The sequence below is a fragment of the Drosophila pseudoobscura genome, chromosome X (genome assembly GCF_009870125.1).
Source record: "Drosophila pseudoobscura strain MV-25-SWS-2005 chromosome X, UCI_Dpse_MV25, whole genome shotgun sequence".
In the NCBI taxonomy this organism is placed as follows: domain Eukaryota; kingdom Metazoa; phylum Arthropoda; class Insecta; order Diptera; family Drosophilidae; genus Drosophila; species Drosophila pseudoobscura.
Window position 1 is genome coordinate 52695430 of NC_046683.1, and position 18257 is coordinate 52713686.

The 18257-nt window shown below is 46.4% G+C and overlaps 3 protein-coding genes across 4 annotated transcripts; 1 reads left to right on the forward strand and 2 right to left on the reverse strand.

Annotated features, from left to right (window-relative positions):
• Positions 1-196: 196 nt before the first annotated feature.
• Polr3H (RNA polymerase III subunit H) lies at positions 197-1419 on the reverse strand. Its single transcript, XM_001353866.4, has 3 exons — positions 1221-1419; positions 666-1145; positions 197-607 (listed from the first exon to the last, which is right to left on the reverse strand). The coding sequence occupies exons 1-3, from the start codon at positions 1329-1331 to the stop codon at positions 476-478; spliced, it is 723 nt and encodes a 240-aa protein (XP_001353902.1). The 5' UTR covers positions 1332-1419; the 3' UTR covers positions 197-475.
• Positions 1420-1465: 46 nt separating this feature from the next.
• On the forward strand, positions 1466-3860 carry RIOK1 (RIO kinase 1). The gene is made up of 3 exons (XM_001353867.4): positions 1466-1682; positions 1735-3027; positions 3087-3860. Exons 1-3 carry the CDS (start codon positions 1623-1625, stop codon positions 3453-3455), a joined length of 1722 nt encoding a protein of 573 aa, XP_001353903.2. The 5' UTR covers positions 1466-1622; the 3' UTR covers positions 3456-3860.
• A 179-nt stretch (positions 3861-4039) lies between these two features.
• LOC4813242 (ATP-binding cassette sub-family G member 1) lies at positions 4040-17460 on the reverse strand. Of its 2 annotated transcripts, XM_001353868.4 has the most exons (7): positions 17202-17460; positions 12926-13541; positions 7435-7564; positions 5800-6338; positions 5212-5736; positions 4897-5153; positions 4040-4823 (listed from the first exon to the last, which is right to left on the reverse strand). In XM_001353868.4, the coding sequence occupies exons 2-7, from the start codon at positions 13014-13016 to the stop codon at positions 4482-4484; spliced, it is 1884 nt and encodes a 627-aa protein (XP_001353904.1). In that variant the 5' UTR covers positions 13017-13541; positions 17202-17460; the 3' UTR covers positions 4040-4481. The 2 variants fall into 2 exon arrangements, with proteins under 2 accessions (XP_001353904.1, XP_033240552.1); XM_033384661.1 differs by lacking the exons at positions 12926-13541; positions 17202-17460 and adding an exon at positions 11086-11103 and having other exon boundaries at positions 4482-4823.
• Positions 17461-18257: the final 797 nt, after the last annotated feature.

The following is an 18257-nucleotide window of genomic DNA, read 5'->3' on the forward strand; positions in this document are numbered from 1 at the left end:
ATGCTCTAAAATCAGATGCTATCGAAATGACCCTTGAGGTGAGTATGCATAGTCCCGAAATGCATTTAACTCTTTTCCATATACAGTTTAAAGGCTTTCAGGCTCTTAAACACTTGTCCTAATGGATTTTAAGCAGTCGGACACCGTGGACCTTGCAGAGCTTATGGCCTTGTTTGGCCTACATTAAACGTACGAGTTACTCATGAAGAATGTTCTTTTAATAAAGCAATAATTAGTCTTGATTTTGATCTTTCAAATCACCAGCGTGTGCTATGAAATCGCAGTGGTAAAACTGGTAAAACTAATAGGCAGTCTACACTACGTATATATTTACAATGTCCCAGCATTTTTGCTTTATTTTCCTGCGTCGGTGATTTTCTCAATAGAAGAAGGTCCAGAACAGCTGGACTCGTCTTTATTTCAGGTTGCATGATGCATGCTTAGTAGTCAGAAAGTGTAAGAAGCGCGGGAGATGTCATTCCTCACACGCACCCTCGCCATCCTCATCATTGTCGTATTCCGTATTATCCTCGTTTTCCTGGTCGTCCTCTTTGCCTTGCTGATCCCACCAGGAGAGTACGCCCAGGCCGGACTCGTTGATAGCCCCCTGAAATACGGGCCAAGAATGATTTAATGTGCAGACTATAGGAATGGGACTGGCTTACAATAATCTTGTATGGAGTCTTGATTTCCTGCGCAGCGGTAGCGGCAGCTGTGGATGTACTGGGGCCCTGCGTGCTCTGTGACTCCGATTTTGGCGGCCCAACTGGCGATGTCTCCTCGAAGATTTCACGCGATACTCGGAATTTGATAGGCTCGCCAACGTCCATAAAGAGATCATGCTTGGCGCCGTCCTCCAAGGGATACTCCCAGACCCAGGCCTGCTCGGCCTCATCAAAACGCGAGGGATGCTGCAAGGCGGCATGTGGTATAAGTATGTCATCAAAGAAGCCCAGCGTCACGTGGACTCCTTCACGGCTGCAGCTACGTATTTTGCCGGTCACTACTGTGCCGACCTTGGGCCGGAAAACGATGTAGCGAAAGACCACTGCGGTGTGGGAGGCACCGTCGCCCGGTAGAATAATGGAGTCTTGCAGCGATACGATATCCTTGAGGGCTATGCAGAGGCCAACGTTAAGTAGCACCTAGGAACATAGACGAAGCAAATGCAAATCGGAAATTATACTTGAGCCAAAGAAAACAAAACAATTTGAACATACTTTATTGGCCAGTTTTCGGTCGATTTCGTCGCGTATAGCATCCACCAACTTTACACTGAACTGGTCCGGCGCAATGCGCACGGTATCCTTTAGCTCGGCCAGCACAAACATTGTGCCATATATATATTAATTGATATTTAAATTTAAATTTTAATATTTATGAAGAATCACGCTTGTAGCTCCAGTATCAGAAAATACTAGATTGTTGTACGGCGCAACAGCTGCGCTGCCATAAAATACCAAAACAATGTTAACGCGCCGCTGTGAACGGCAGCGACACACGTGCAGAGTTTAACCACTTGGCGAAATTTTAATTGAAATTTCACATTTGTGGTAAAAGTTTGTGCGCTATAAATATACTGGTCTGTGCGGTGGACTGCAACTGGCCGATACTCTCCCACGATGAGCGACGACCTACACAAGTACAGCGACGCGGAGGAGGATTTGGAGGAACTGAAAAATGTAAGCCTAGCCCACAGGTATCACATCAAATTGCAAAAACGTATCTTTTTAGTCGGAGTGGATGCAAGACTTCAAATCTCTCACCGTGAAATACGAACCGAAACCCAGCGATGAGCACTGCCAACAAGAAGGAAAAGTAGAAGCTGGTGAGGATCTGGATTACGACTATGATGAAGAAGACGACGACTACGCGCTGGGCGATGAATACGATGCGTACGAGGAGGCCTACAGCGGCTTTAGCAAGCACAACACACAGCCGCAGATGACAACAGCTGGTTCAGCTGCTGCTGGAGGTGGAGCAGGAAACGGTGGAGGCGCTGCTCCACGTGTGAGCAGTTACCAGCCCAACGAAAAGCTGCTACGGCGATACTCTGCACGCATCAATGTGGAGAAATATGATCCGACTCCGAACATGAGTGCCCAGGCGGCCAACCGGTTAGTCAACTTTGATCGCCGACAGGACACGGATCGAGTGCGCGTGAGAGATAAGCACGATCGAGCCACCGCAGAGCAGGTGATGGATCCGCGCACACGCATGATACTCTTCAAGCTACTCAATCGCGGCCTGATCCAAGAGATTAACGGCTGCATATCGACGGGAAAGGAGGCAAACGTCTACCATGCTGTGTCCAAAGACGGCGCCGATGAGTATGCGATCAAAATTTATAAGACCTCCATTCTGGTGTTTAAGGACCGCGACAAGTACGTGTCCGGCGAGTTCCGGTTCCGACACGGCTACTGTAAGCACAATCCGCGCAAGATGGTTCGCACGTGGGCCGAGAAGGAGATGCGCAACTATCTGCGAATGCGAAATTCTGGAGTGCCCGTGCCGGAGCCGATTCTGCTCCGATCCCATGTGCTGGTTATGCGCTTTTGCGGCCGGGATGGCTGGCCGGCGCCCAAGCTAAAAGACTACGAACTGAGCACGTCGAAGGCGCGAGAGCTATACCGGGACTGTGTGGTGATCATGTGGCGGATCTACAACCAGTGCCGCCTTGTCCACGCCGATCTCTCAGAGTTCAATATTCTGATGCAGGACGGCCAACTGGTGATTATCGATGTCAGCCAGGCAGTCGAGCACGATCATCCGCATGCATTCGACTTTTTGCGCAAGGACTGCACCAACATATCGGAATTCTTCCGCAAGAAGTCGGTAGCCACCATGACTGTCAAGGAGCTCTTCGACTTCATTACCGACCAAACGATAACCGAGGAGAACATGGAGCAGTGCTTGGAGAGCATCTCGGAGCGCATTAAAGACCGCGACTTCGATGCCATAACGGCACAGGAGAGAATCGATGAGGCCGTCTGGCAGAACACCTACATTCCCAAGCGCTTGGACGAGGTAGGCAAACGACCGCTTCTAGTCGAGAACTGTTTTATAAACATATATCTCCTCCCCAGGTGCGTCATTTCGAGCGTGATGTTGCCAAGGCAAAGCAAGGTGTGCAGCAGAATCTAATCTATGGGAAAATCACCGGCTTGACATCCGATTTGGACGTGCAGAAGCAACCAGACGTATTGCAGCCCACAGCCGAGCAAGAGGACGTGGGAAGCGACGACCAAATAAGTGAAAGCGAAGATGAAGATGATTCCCAGAACAACGACGATGGCTCCAAGTTCAAGAACTCGTCCCGTCCGCGGGACGAATCGCTGGAAAGTAAAAAGGCCCGCAAGAAAGCTGTGAAGGATGCCAAAGCGGAACAGCGAAAGGTCAAGGTGAAAAAGCATGTTAAGAAGCGCAAGGAGAAAATAGGCACTATGAAGAAATAGTAAGGCCACCACGATTCGAATTAAGCGCATGAAACTGTCGATGTAGCTACCGATATCGGTAGATCTGCGGAGTGCATGGAGTCAATGTGGATCTGTAGTCTTACATTTTTTGTATAAATCATTGATATCAATATGAGGCCTCATTTATAAAATTTAACTTTAGATTCTAGTCGGATCCATTATTTGTATAACCGGTACTCGAAGAGTTTAGGGATAATTCGTTGTGTGTTGCATGTGGATGTGTGTAGCAGCCAGAAGGATCAGCGCGTAAATCTCAGAGACTATGAGGGCTAGAACAACCACAATTTTGTATTCCGCCCCAACAAAGGACGACTATCTGTGGCATCCACCTTTCCGAAGATATTCATTATTGTACTGAGAATAAACAAATCGACTTGCAGTGACTTCCACACGCTTATTCATTCTCTGTCTCTTTCTCGTTCACACTATTCCTCATGCAATGTGCGCCGCATGTCGAGAAGCAAGATAGCAACACAGTTGGTGTTGCTGTGAGAAGTGAAAGAGAAAGACAGATGTAGCAGAATAAAAAGCAGTCGAATAAAACAGGTGGAAACATTAGAACATAACTAGCAGTCGTGGATGCTCTTTTCTCTCGATGCTTTTCTGGGTATAAGAGCGTTCCCACTCGTTTTTATTGTAAAATTCGAATTCAAATCACTTCAACCACAAACAATATGTATAAAACTGTGCAGACGCCTTGGAGCTGGCCCCTTTGCTGATTGATGTCCAGCCCCAAGGAGCAAGGTGAGGCTGTAATCCTAACTGCTTAGAGCTACATAAACTTAGATCTAAAATTTGTCTTGTCAAGGGTTAAAATACTCGCACCACAATTTGCAATGGATGAGCAGTGGACAGTGAGTACATGCCCGGCCGTACATAATATATACAATATACATGGAAGCATTCATAAATCGAACAATCACAGCGTTGACATTGGCTACAACTACAAAGGGAATAAGATTCATCAGTGCCCTGGGCCCCGTGGCTCGAGGATCGTGGCTGTGTTCAGGCGTAGCAGCGCTTGCGCAGGCTGATGTACATGAGGATGCGGAAGAAGAGCATCAGCATTGCCAGTATGCCGAACTGGTGCATTAGAGAGACCTTCTCTACGTCGAGAAACTTGAGCAGCACGCGCGGATCGCTGAAGTGGCAATAGATATCGTCGCAGTCCAGATCCTCGCGCTGGAACCCGAACACGGCCAGGATCATGGCAACCACTCCGACGCGCACATAGCTGAACTTCATCAGCAGATTCATGGCGCCTGTGATTTGGGGAGCAAAGTCGAAGCCGTACACGGCCAGTCCCATCAGTGGGGCAATCATCATGGGACCCACGACGCTGCCGTTCTGCAGAGAGGGATGGAGAAGGTGTATGTTATTCGATCGTTCGCACTATATTCATTCGCTTAGCAGAACTTACTGTTATGCTGAAGGTGGCCCCAATGGCCAGGCCCATGCCCTCGGCCACCAGGGAGATCATGAGGCCGACTGCGACGAAGATGCCGAATCGCCAGATCTGATCCGGCAGCCCGGACATCCAGTAGGTGACCATCATAAAGGTGATGTTCAGCAGCACCTGGAGCGGCAGGCGCGAGATGGTCAGCGCCATATAGTAGGGCGTCAGCGTGTACCATCGATTGAACGTCTCCTTTTTGACCACCTTAACCTCGGCGGGATCTACGAATGGAGGAAGGTCAGTGGGTACGCTCGACAAGGGCCCTCTGAGGCGACTCACAGCTAAGGATGGGCACCATCACCTGGGTGTAGACAATCATGAGGACGGCGCCAATGCAGAACTTGAGATGATCGAACATGCGCGCCCCCTGGTTGCCCAGCTGAAAGAATATCATCCCGAAGAAGAGGCCGCAGAGCAGGTGGTGGAACAGCTGGATGGTCAGGGCCAGGCGGGCGCGCATTATGCGCAGCATCATGATCCGTATCAGCACCACGAACTGCCGCACCCCGGAGATATCACGACGCCCGTTGTGCATGCGTCGCGAGAAGGCCTTCATCTGCTCCAGCAATGCACTAGCGCCGTTCATCAAAGTGCCATCGGTGGAGACGGCGCTGCCGGCGAAGATTGTTGGCAGGAGTGGACGCTTCGGCTGCTCCACAAACAGCGTGGTGACAGCCTGCTGCGACTCCAGGTGTGGATTAACGATGTCCGCCTGGCTGGCCACGTAGATGAGCTTGCCGTTCTCGGTGAGCTCGCTGAGCGCCGGCACCAGGTGCCCGTCCTCTGCGTCGACCAGTTCGATGACTGTGGGTGAGCGAAAAGCCGAGTTAGAGAGGAGTTCTTGCTGGAGAAGAATGAATAACTTACTGTAGTCAGAGGGGCTGTAGTTGCGTGGGCAGTCCAGCTGGGCTAGGCGCAGAAATGGAATGGTGGCCCGAGGACTGCCCTGATAGACGCAGTGTCCCTTGGCCAGCACGTATATGCTGTCGAAGCAGTTGTAGATCGTGGCGGAGGGCTGGTGGATAGTGCAGACGATGGTGCGTCCCTCGCGGGCCATGCCACGCAGCAGTCGGATGCACTGGGCCGCCGTCACCTCGTCCAGCCCGCTGGTGGGCTCGTCCAGGAAGAATATGTTCGGGTTGTCCACCAGCTCTAGGGCAATGGAGAGCCGCTTACGCTCCCCGCCGCTCAGTTTCTCCGCCGTCACGTTGCGGCGGTGGTTCAGGTTGAGATTCTCGAGGATTTCTGTCAGCACCTCGGCCTTCCTGTGGCGCTGCTTTAGCTTGAGGTCGCACGAGAGGTTCATCAATTCCTCGACGGTCAGCAGGGTCTGGTGGTGGTCGTCCTGAGTGATGTAGCAGGCATTATCCCGTTTCATCTTGATGCACCCCGTAACGCCGTCGCGCCTGGAAGAGAGAGAGAGACAGAGATTGATTGTGTGCGGAAAAGAGCAGAAAAAGGAGAGCATGGAAAGAGCGAGCATCTCTTCCGCTCCCTCGCTTCACCCGGTCCAAGTGTGCTTTTCCATCAAATGGTTAAAATGCTGCGCACGTGTGTAATGAAGTGTGGTGTTTTTTAGCGCTAAACATGTGCTGGATCAAGGGCGGGAGCGCAGCAAGAGGCAAAATGGCAACGAAAAGGCAGATCGACAAACGAAAAGTGCGGAAAGTGAAGAATATCAAAATGTGCAACAAATGTCAGCGGAGCAAACACTGCCTCCAATAGTGCCAATAAGGCGGGGAGAATGGTCAAATAGTGTTTTCTTTTGTATTTGTTTTGAGTGCTAGAAAAGTCTTGCCGACACCGTTTCTCCCTCCGACGAAACCACGGAATCGTCGGCTTCTCAAGTGTGGAGGAAAGGATCAGCAAATGCAGCAAGGAAAACGCACCGACGAACGATTATGAACCAAAAGGTAAGAGCAAAAACAGAGTGTGGTTGTGAAATGACTCCGATGACAAATGCTAGAAAATCTGATAGAGATGTACATAGGTAATCATCGAATCGAGACACTCGTGAAAATATTGAAATTATAAAGCAGCCATGCACCTTTAAAGTATTTATATACCTATACTCGTACTTCTGTTTTGACTAGACATGACTTTAGTTGGGGCCCCAGCTTCGAATTTGTTTTTATTTGTGCACCAGGGCCTTTGTTTACCTAGAATTGGGCCTCTGTCCATGACTGCGCAAATGGAGCGTGTTTTGTTTTGGAAAAGTTCCACGATGCGATCCATCACGTGCACAGAATTGATTGGAAAGGTTCTGGAACTTTGATGTTGTTTGTGAGGGAAGATTGCTATAGATGATTTTTTTTGCGATGTTAAAATTTCGGGTTTTGGTTTACGGTTCGCAAGACCGGCCTTATCAAATCAGAAACAAAACACAACTTAATCTCTGTCTGTGCAGCCCAGAACCGGTTGTGTTCAAATGATACTCAAACTGTGTTACACTCGTGCTGTCATCCGTCAAAAGTCAGGTCTCGTTGGCATTATTGTTCTCACCTGAAACCCGAAATCGCATTCAGCAAACTGCTTTTTCCAGCTCCCGAGGGTCCCATGATGGCCGACAGCTGGCCGTTTCGGAAACTTCCGCTGACGCCGTTCAAAATTTGTCGCTCCCGAGTTACGCGCACTGGAAATACATAGATCAAGACATTCAAGATTATACACACATATGATTAGAATTCGTATAGTATAAATATAACGAATAAAAAACAAGTAAATAAACAAAAAACAAAAAGGGGGAGGAAGTGAAAGTGTTTGTGAGTCAGTTCTTGAGTCGTCTGGAGCTATAACCCACCGTGACGTACCCACGATTGTTCCTCAATCTGGTTGTTCCACTCAGAGTTTGCCAATGAAGCAGAATAGTGGCTTCAAATCAAGTTTCTATATTTTTATGGGCCAATGTCGTCAACTGGACAGATCATATCGCTTTCACTTATTGGTGGATACATACATATGTATTTAGATACGCTTGGAAATCAGACAGAACTTCAGACACAGGTCGAGCAATTGACAATTGGCATGACTGTATGACTGTCGAATCATTATAATAATCATTTGTCATGCCTTGACAGCGAAAAGATTTCGTCGAAGCCAAATGATGGGCTTCAAAGATTCGGGCTATGTTCCGATGCCATGACTGGTCAAACCGAAACCAGCCTCCGCCATGATCGTCGTGTGATCGCCGAATTCTGTTCAGTCATTTAAGCCAGTCCGCCACTCAACGCGGGCTTTAATTTATTCTAATTAGCAAAGCTGCCCCGTCGATGGGATGGTGACAGTTGCTGGGGCACATCCACATGTGCCTATAATAGATCCGTGCTGGATCTTGCAGATGCCATATCATCGCTTCTGTGTTCATTTGCAATCGCGGCTCGGACCTGACCTGCATTGTACTCTCAGTCAGTCAGTCAGTCCCAACGCAGATATGGCGTAATATAAGTCAATGCCAGATTCGGTCCTAGCGATGATAATGGTGCAAAGGAGATATGTATATACTATAGCTGGCAGTCGTAAATACAGCTCGGCGAGAATGCATCAAATCTATGGTATTAGTATGCATATTTAAAGCAAGTTTTTCCAAACAACTGTAAAGCTGCCATAGGAACGATTCGGTTCGATTGACGAATGGAACAAATTATTCATATTGTTTATTGGTGTTTCAGATGGAAATGGGCGTGTTGCGTACTTTGCCCAGAATATTCCTCCCAGGAAGTAGTGGCAGATTATTGTTTAGTCGGTGAGAGGGTGAGGTTATCGGTGAGGGCATTGTACGGCTGCTCCCGCATTTCCATTTTCAATGTCAATGTCTCACAGAGATTATTAATAGTAGAGAATAGTATTTCGACGTATTTCTTTAGATGATCTATTAAAGAGTTCCTATTGGAGACTGCGGAGATCCTGGAACCCTGGCAATTATAGAAGCAACCAGCAGCAAGCGGCTCTACTAACCCAGTTCTTGGCACTCGTGGAGATTTTTCACGCCGCCCAATTAACATTCGAGGCGCAACCGATTTGCCGTTGGAGTACGGATTTAAGAAGGTCAGTGACAAGACACCGTCCGCTGCCGCTAAGCCTATTATCAGCTCGTGTTTTTCAGAGGCAGAGCCTACATATCAATTAGTCCACAGAGCACTTCTGTTTGCCGCATTGCGATGTCCGAGTTCTGGGCACACGCAGCCGGCAAAAGTTATTTTCAGCAGAACAGTCCCCCACGCGTGGGCTTCTTACGGTTTGGATGTCGACCACCTTCGATCCCCCCTCCTCCTTCCCTTCCGCTTCCCCTTCCAGCGACTCTACGTGAGTTACATAATGAGGCGTGCAAAAGATTGCGGATCTGACTAAGCGGCTGGGAGAGCACTCCACTCGGGTTGAAGTCGGGACACCGACACCTTTCAGCCTTGGATTTTGCTTTCTGATTTGCACTGCAGTTCGCGTTGAAAGCGAAAAAGCGCCTTGAACGAAAACAATTCTTTAATTGCCAGAACAAATCTTGGACACTGGCGGCATTCGCCAATTCCAGATCCGCTAATTGATGCGATAATTAACACAATTTCATTAGAATGACAATCGCGTTTGTCTGTCAGATGTTGTGGGACTTGGAATGCAGCACACACACATATCCAATAACACTCGTAACGACGGGATCTGTCGGTCTCGCTTGATTCCCTGAAATCTGCGTTGCGATCTGCGATGTGATGTGGGTCCCTATTCCACTCTGAGTCACCCGCTCACACTATGGCAGGCTTCAAGGTTAGCTCGTCAACTCAGTTGAGACAACCCTTTGCTCAGTATAAAGGGAATCTAGTGGGTCTCGATCGAGTCGGCTGCCTCGCCCACCCGTCAGTGGCCCGTCAGTAGGATCCCTAGCATTCATCGCACTTAGTCGCACACTAATTAGTATACTCGGCAGGTGATTCATGGGAACTCGCCCTAAATGGGGGGCGGTGCTACGTCTAGATACCTGAGCCTTGACCGCACTGCACTTGTGCATAGACGGAACACAAACTGATGTGTCTATGCCCATGTAACCGCTTAATATAGTATTTATCGATTCAAAGTCACTCCATGCTAAGTTCAAGTTCAGTAATTGGTTCAAACATCCATAGTTCCCCTATACTCGTACGTACGTATGTGTTTGATCGGACTTAGCTAAGATCATGTAATGGATAAATATAGATCGCCATATAAACGACCATCACCTGCTAATTGAATGCCCCAGCTGGTGTACGTGAATGCGAGATGGCAGCATGGAATGGAGTCGCTGCGAGGGCACTGGCATGCACTCCCTCAGTAAAGCTCTCAACCCCGTGGCCCGGATATGACCGGACATTGACTCGCAGCGGCAAACCCGGAACCGAACATTACCCCTGGGGCAACGCGGGCGGCGGGGCGGGGCAGGCTGAGCGCACAGGTCGTCCGAATCGAGGAAAAGCGCAGGCTGCTCGCCTCCCGGTCGCGGAACAAAACGTGTCCAAAGCTAACCAAAAGCAACGACCGGCGACGCTGGTTTTTGGAGGGGAAAATTATTCAATCAATGTTGGGCAATTTTCGCTTTTCACCGAGCGTCAACATAATGTTGTTGCAGCTATTTCTGTTGTTGTTGTTGTGGTAGTTGCTGCTGCTGCTGCTGCTGCTGCCGTTGTAGTTGCAATTGTTGCCGTTGACGATGGCGATGTGATGATATGATGATGTGGATGATGGTGTTGTCGCCATAGTTGGTCGGGCAACTGCGATAGTGTCTCCATTAATGCGGGGCCCATTGAGGAAGTGGAGCGGCAGTGTATCTGCACTTATAAATTAATCACGTACAGTGAACGGTCGTGGGAATGAACCCTCGGCTACATGGAAGCTGCTTGCCCCTAATCAGAAAGCGTGTGGTACACCATATCGAGCGTGCACCGTATGCCCACACAAGTACAGTGTTTCAGCAAGTGGGCGTGAAGATAAATACTTTTCAGAAACACTTTTAGGCGCTGATATGCTACGTATTTACGAGTACAAGTACGCAATTGTATCCGATAGTTTGTTATTGTATTCCATGTATTCCTCATGACGACAACTTCGGCAGCATCGACATCGACGTCGCACTTCGTTTGAGTTGCACATTGCACACATGGCGTATGAGTAATAATTAATCATTAGTTGTACTTGAGTTTGACTCCGCAACGCGACAAGGAAGCCGCCATCGGCCGGCCAGCACTAAATCAGTCTTTGGGCAGTTGTTGCACAAGCATTTCCCCTTTAGGCTTGAGGCATTCCGAATTGATTACATAGACATATTACGGATTCGGATTCGGATTTATCCCAGCAAATCAATTGCAATCATTGCAAATGTGCACTTCCAGGGGGCTTGTGCTTGGCGCTTTGCTTTTGTTGTGTCATTTGTCAAGAGGAATTGCCCACAGAGACAGGCTGGATGTCTATCCTCATTTTGCAGAGCGCATTAGATACTTTCTAGCGGCTTTTTAAGCAAAAATAAGTACAGCCAGAGCGTCACAACTAATAAATATACAGTTGTACTTCCATAAGTCGAACCACTATGATACAAATTTAGACTTTGACTTGAAGAGTTGGACGTGATGTCCTCTCTAAACTCTGTTGCCACCCGTTTTCGAACGAAATATAGTCTTCTTATTTCAATTAATTGCATTCCTATTTTATGATCTTTGAAGAGATTTTTATGGAAATTCGACAATCACCGTTTGACGAATTTACCAGATCATAGGTCATCCGGTCAGTGCGAAACCGGCACCCAAGTAATCGCAACGACAAACTCAGTGACAGTATAAGCAATAGATCGACAAAGTAAGATTCGCATTCGTGAAGCCTTAAGTGCCTTCTGGGCCGGATTAATCTCCTCCTATATGTGCTCAAAAAGTTCAGCCTTGAGAAGTGATCAACTTCCAGCCCACTGCACTTGCACTTGCACTTGCACTTTCATTTAGTTTGGGTTTCGTTTTCTATCTAAAGCGAATTGTGTAAAGAACTTGAGGCTCTGCCAAGTGGATCGCATAATTCAATTCAATTTAATTCCATTTCATTTTCAATTGCAATTTGCGTTCGATCTGTGTCAATGGCAGGCGGGGAAAGAGGTACCATGCCGGACTCTGTCCGTACCGCAGTTTGAACTTGTGGAATGAGGAAACCAGTTGCAGGGGCCCCAGAACGTAAACTGTTTCAGCGGACAGCGGACAGCGGACAGCGTCTAGTTACATTTTTTTTAATTAATAGCAATAAAAAAAATGTGGTCCGTTGTGCAACGGACATTAGATGGAGACCGAAAGAGACCAAAAGGCCGAAAATCGCTCGCTCAGACTCAGTGGCCGTTTGTCCGTATAATTATGGGCCAGTTAGCGCTTGGCCAGAAACTACTTGCGACAGCCCCTGCAGGCAGGGGCAAAGGCAGCGCAGCTGTTACACGTCGAAGATGAAAACATTGCACAGAGCAAATAAAACCAAACACCGAATAAAAAACAAACCACCAAAGTCCACGCTGACGTGAGCAAATAGAAAAGGTTTCTACATCCACACAACACACACATTTCGTGCCAACTCTGTAGCTCTTTGGCGTGGTGTTACTTTATGGACAGACAGTTAACATTGGACTCGGATGGAGTCGCAATGCTTGCGACATGGAGTGAAGGACTCCATTCTACCATTATGCATTGCTATAAATTGCACATTTATGAACAGGTCTCTGTGGAGCAGGGCCGAATGCCACTCAGCAGGGACAGATTTGGTAAGTCTTTCTGGCCGTTTCGGCATTTATTCAGTGTCTAGCAATCTTGAACAATTACTGCCACATTGAACACATTCTTTCAGTTTACAAGGGACATATCTTTCAATGTCAAGACCTGTTTAATCTCCAATGGGGTCTGATAGAGAAAACGGCCCTTTAAATATGGAACTGGTAAAGCTTAAGCGATTGGGGAGGTAGAGTGCTAGACTCTATAGAGATGTACTAGGAATAGTGATATTGAATACTCACAGAAATTGGTCCGCTCCTTGACCGTGTAGAAGACATCTTGGAATTCCACATCTTTGGACTGCCTGGCGAGGAGGGTGCGCGCCTGATCCATGGCTTTTAAATTTCGAATTGATTCGTTTATTGTTATTTAATTCCTCCTTGGGACACGCATATACATTTATTCATAGATATACGCCGTTGGTGGTACGGTGAGGGTCTGGCTTCTCGCTTCTGATGGATCTGATGGCTCTGATTTATGCTCCACTCGCTCGAAGGCGTCTAGGAACGTGCCGAGCCTTCCGAATGTGTCATTACCTACCGCACCAAAGTGGGACTTGGAATGGGAATGGGAATGGGTATGGGAATGGATTGGATCTGATCGGATCGGCTGTATTTCTTATGAGTGCTGTTATGGTTTATTGTTGTTCAAGTGTTACTCCTCTTTCTCTCTCTCTCTCTCTTTCTCTATGTCTCTCTCGTTCTCTGTTTGTGGTCTCTGTCTTTGTCTTTGCTTCCCTTTATGCGTTTCTGGCACGCATTCTTCCAGATTTATTGCTCGTTTTGTTTTGATCTCTCTCTACCTTGTTTCTTTTTTATCGCTCTTTTTGTTGTCGTCGGCGTGTGCGTCGATTACGCGCTGAAAATAAAAATTAATCATTATAGATTTTGATAAAAATAAGAAGCGTAGCACCCATAACAGTAATGGTATTCCACAAAGCGATTTGGGTTAGCCTTAGACCTATAGGATCAGCTGTTACGTATGCCAGGTAGATGTTTCTCCGGAAAACAACCAGAGATTCGCATAAGTTTCAAAAATAGTTCCAAGTCGTCTCTGCTCATTGGGGGAATCCCCTTTATCCTTTAAACATCGACAAGGCCCTATCTTATGTGCATGCTGTCTTCGAACACAAACGCAAACAGAACATGTGCGGGCCTCTGGTATATAATATGTAACAAACATCTTTTCGGAATACCATTAATAGCAGCAAGGATCCGTGGGACTTATCAGAACTGATTCGTACCCGCTGATGACCCTGATTTCTTTAGCCCCAAGTTCACATCTGGCCATGTGTGTGTGCAGGCTGGTCGAACATTTCTTGGCGCCTTATCAGCCGGAGACAACTACGGAGCGGGAGCGACCAAGAACGGCATTCGGAATAGCACCTATGCCTACGCTTACTCATTGCCCGAGCCGTAAGTGTCGGTTGGGGGGAAAGTCTATGGCCGATCAGCTGCCGGGCACAGTTTTACCACTCGTACAGCCGTAAATAAGTATTGTTACTTGGCTGCTTAGAAAGAAAGATTATTGGTAGACCACGAACTGGGTTTGAAAGCTTCTTGAAGACCTGTTTACATTGTATGAAATTTATTCATAGATTACGCAAATGCCAATTATATATTAAGAGACGTTTTTGTAAAGCAATTCATTTATTCCTACATCAAACAATTTACCCCATCGCTACTCGATGCTGGCATTGTGAATAATTAAACCAATTGAAACTCTACAGTGTACGATTAAATGTTAATGAATGCCACGGCAAACCTGCTGGAAATCGACAATATTTATTCCATTTTTACTGAGATACCATCAGGAATAATCCGCGAAAGGATTGTAAATGCCAATCAGCAGATGCTGCAGCGGGCATAACATTTCCCCTCCTTTGGTTCGGGTCGTAAGCCGTCCCTTCATTAGCAAAATGAAACAGCCGACTCGAACCGATCGAAACGGGTTTTTTACACTGAAAGCTCTCATTGGAATTCCCTAAGGACCAATATCGCATCGCCGTGGAGTGGATAAAAGACTCCCGCACAGTCGATTCCTCCAAATAGAAACCCACGCGACGAATACATATTTGCATTGTATGTATTGTTGAGTTACAGATAAATCCATTTATCAAGCTGAGGGACAGATCACGACTGTTCCGCTACTGGGTTTGGTTCGAGATGCTGTGTACTTATCGTAGAGATCGATCACGTCTTCCCGTCACAGTTTCCAGTCGTTCCGCCCGAAGGTGATTATAACATAAGCACACAACTAACTGAAGTGTATTTACGATTTCATTCTATTAGCATTTTTTCACGCTTCCGACTTTGGAGATAAGATCGCTACAAAGTAAAATTAATGAATCAAAGGCTCTCCTTCCAAGTCGTGTGGGTTCTGGACAACAATAAATGTACAATCAGATGTAAATAAATATCGGTAGCTTCGTCGCCTCATGCCCTGACCCTACTAAAATCGTAACGCAGGTAGACATGGTCTTAAGTCGGAGATGTTTTCCATTTTATTTGCCGACCAAATGTATTTGGCGGCGTCTGATTCTGCAAAGTCACCTGGCGCCGGCTGGCTTGAAAACAAAAGCACCGTCTGGTCTGAGTCAAGAACCCAAACCCGTTCTGGTTTCTGGAGACGAAGCCTCTCAACACCGAATTACATTGGGACCTGGGGCCTCCCCAGGCCTCCTTCCCTCGCCACCACGGAGACTAAGCAGCACAGAGCGACTCTCAACGAGGAAATACACGGTGTGAGGATTGATTTGGCTTCTTGATAGAATGGATAATTGAATGTTTATATATGTATACACTCCCCTTCCTAATCATGCTCAGCGCAGCTCAGCGGCTAATGCTAATTTTTGGTCGGCTCTGGGCCTGCGACTCTCAATTCTGTGTCGGCCAGTCTGTGACGTCAGGTCAAGTCAGCCAATCATCGATTTGGCGAGTGTCTTGACCCCCGACAACTTGTTTAGCATACAGAAAAAGTAGCTAATTCTCGACTCCGCAATACTACGAGTGTCTCACGAGGAAGAGAATACACAAAAACAATATGCACTGGTGAATTATGGCAGATTTTTGGCAGATAATAAATCATCGTAGCATTCTGAGTGGTTTCAAAATCCCCCCTTTCATGGAGTCATTAAATAGCCTTAGTCGGCGGTACAGAAAATAGTCTGGAGTCGGATCACAAAGAGGAATGGGCTGGTAAAATGTTGAATTCTAATTAAGATGGATAATTTGCATAAATGTCAAGACTTTTCAAGGTTTTGTTTTGAAATACATATTATGATAAACACTCAAATTCGGAGGGTTACTGATTGGCAGCAGATATTTAATAATTCTAAAGAAAACGATTTGCATTTCTCGTATTCCAACTATATGGAATTTCAGTCAGCCGTTTTTGATATCATTAAAAACATAAAATATATATATAAATATCTTTACATATCCGTACATACACATATCTTCCATCTTCCCGTCAAAAGTATTTGAATTTGAACTAATCGATCGGGTTATGCCCAAACCCTGACTGAATGAACCGGTTTAATTAAAAATATTCTGTTTCTCAGACTAATATGGTTACACGTGTACATATGTACATGACTTGTATTCAGATGCACATGCATCGCACTTCAGCGCCGACAATTACGAGGTACGCATTCCAATCCCTCCCGACAGTAGGCGCGTCAGGTGCCATCCGTCCTGAGGGGCACAATGACCAGATCTGGGTCTGCATGTGCAACACCTCCCACCCCCGCACAGAGGAGCGTTTGAGTGTCTTTAGAGCGTCATGGGTCAGTGCCGAAAAATCAATGGGCGAACATCCTCGCGGAGAAGCACTTTTGTGTACACGTGTGCAATAATTACTCCCATAAAGATAAAGGGCGCCGTTTAAAATTGTAATGCAGCCATGTCGACAAAGAGGAATGAATTCACTTTGCATTTAATTGCAGGTAATTTTCAATTAACCAGACGTCATAAAATGATACTCGTACTATCTCGTTGATGCGACGTTCAATCTGAAGCTTTGACAGTAAATGTCGATCAATCACGAGCCGAGATCGGCCTTAATTTCCCACACGACCCAAGTACATATCTGATTCGGCTCGACTTTTGAATAATAATAATATTACTATGCTGTTGTTTAACTTTCGAGCGAATGCAGATTCTTGGATCCTATCAATTATTTGGAATTTCCTTTTGCGGTAATCGGTAAGTACACATGCATGTTCCCCGAATTCATGACGAGATATGGCAATATATATATGTATGTTTAGTCTTCAATGTATATTTAGATAAGAGAATGACGAAGTTGCAGCAAGTACTTCTTGTTGCAATGTATGCTCCTCTGCAATGCCATGATAAATTCCCAGGCAAGCTCCACCTTAACTTCCTCCAAAACAAAACAAAAACACAACAAAAAACCTGCAAAACTTTCCCCGTAAAAATACGCAAATTGATTTGGTTGTCGGGCATTGTATATTGCTTTGATAAAATTGATTTTTTTCTCAGGTTCACTTCTTACATTCAATTTATTTCTGCGCCTTTGTTTCTTTCGCTGCGACGAGTTAGCTTGAGCTTGAGGCAGGGCAGCCGGAGGATAAGCGACGCGACTTCGATGGGTAGACGGAAACGCGACCTCACTGGGCGGCGGATTGGGGACTACTGGCAGTTCAAATTAAAAGTACCAGCGACAGACTCACTTCGCAGCGGTTTGGCATTTTGTATACATATGTACATATGTACACATTCAAGTGATTCGTTGGTGTGCTTCTGGGGGAAGATCAGGGACTGGAGTAGCTCCAACGCATAGACTGGGGGGCTTGTCGCGCACTCACAGCCAGGCGGATCTGAACGGCTAGAGAACGCACAAAAGGTACGAGTGCATACGCGTATACGTAATATAGGGACATATATTGAAAATATTTTCCATATGTATACATTGTATTTATTCAAACTCTAATCTCTAAACTTTAATTGTCTGATTATTTAAAATTGATCATCTCGCCACAAGTAATAATTAATTCATGATGTAGAAACAAGCAACCGTTTTACCTTTCCAATATACATTCTCCTTAGAACAGAGCCTTACCTTGCTTTTCTAAAAAGATTGAACCATATATTGTCTTACACCAGACTTCAAATACAATCTACACTGCAAGACAAAGATAGCAAGTACTATTAGACGAAGAGCTGTGGATGTTTACCAACACGCAGAGCTTTCTTGGACCAGCCAACTTGTAGTTCCAAGGTATGGTTGTACCGTTTATTTGCCGCTCCGCTGCTACCAGATCGACTAAAAAGCCAAATTAGAGCAGCTTTCCCAATAGGTTTCTTATATCTGGTCTCAATTCCTCAACTGGAAGAAGATGATGAATATGACGATAAAAGCTTAATGGTGCTTGAACGTGTAGATGCCTCCCAATTTCGCCAGTGTTGGCAAACGAACAAACTCAGCATTTTTTAATACTGATGTTTAAATTTGAATAATGCCGGTTACCTTTGAGGGCGCCGACATGAATTTATTTGAAATCCATGTCATTGGTTGCATCCGAGACGAAGTAAGGCATTCAATTTATCA

Bases quoted from the DNA above. Each gene is read 5' to 3' on its own strand.
- Polr3H (XM_001353866.4), bottom strand. From the start codon at position 1,331: ATGTTTGTGCTGGCCGAGCTAAAGGATACCGTGCGCATTGCGCCGGAC. The intron at 1,146-1,220 runs GTATGTTCAAAT...CTATGTTCCTAG, and splicing joins ACCGAAAACTGGCCAATAAA to GTGCTACTTAACGTTGGCCT. The intron at 608-665 runs GTAAGCCAGTCC...CCCGTATTTCAG, and splicing joins AGACTCCATACAAGATTATT to GGGGCTATCAACGAGTCCGG.
- RIOK1 (XM_001353867.4), top strand. From the start codon at position 1,623: ATGAGCGACGACCTACACAAGTACAGCGACGCGGAGGAGGATTTGGAG. The intron at 1,683-1,734 runs GTAAGCCTAGCC...GTATCTTTTTAG, and splicing joins ATTTGGAGGAACTGAAAAAT to TCGGAGTGGATGCAAGACTT. The intron at 3,028-3,086 runs GTAGGCAAACGA...TCTCCTCCCCAG, and splicing joins TTCCCAAGCGCTTGGACGAG to GTGCGTCATTTCGAGCGTGA.
- LOC4813242 (XM_001353868.4), bottom strand. From the start codon at position 13,016: ATGGATCAGGCGCGCACCCTCCTCGCCAGGCAGTCCAAAGATGTGGAA. The intron at 5,737-5,799 runs GTAAGTTATTCA...GCTCACCCACAG, and splicing joins CTACAGCCCCTCTGACTACA to TCATCGAACTGGTCGACGCA. The intron at 4,824-4,896 runs GTAAGTTCTGCT...CCCTCTCTGCAG, and splicing joins GGGCCACCTTCAGCATAACA to AACGGCAGCGTCGTGGGTCC.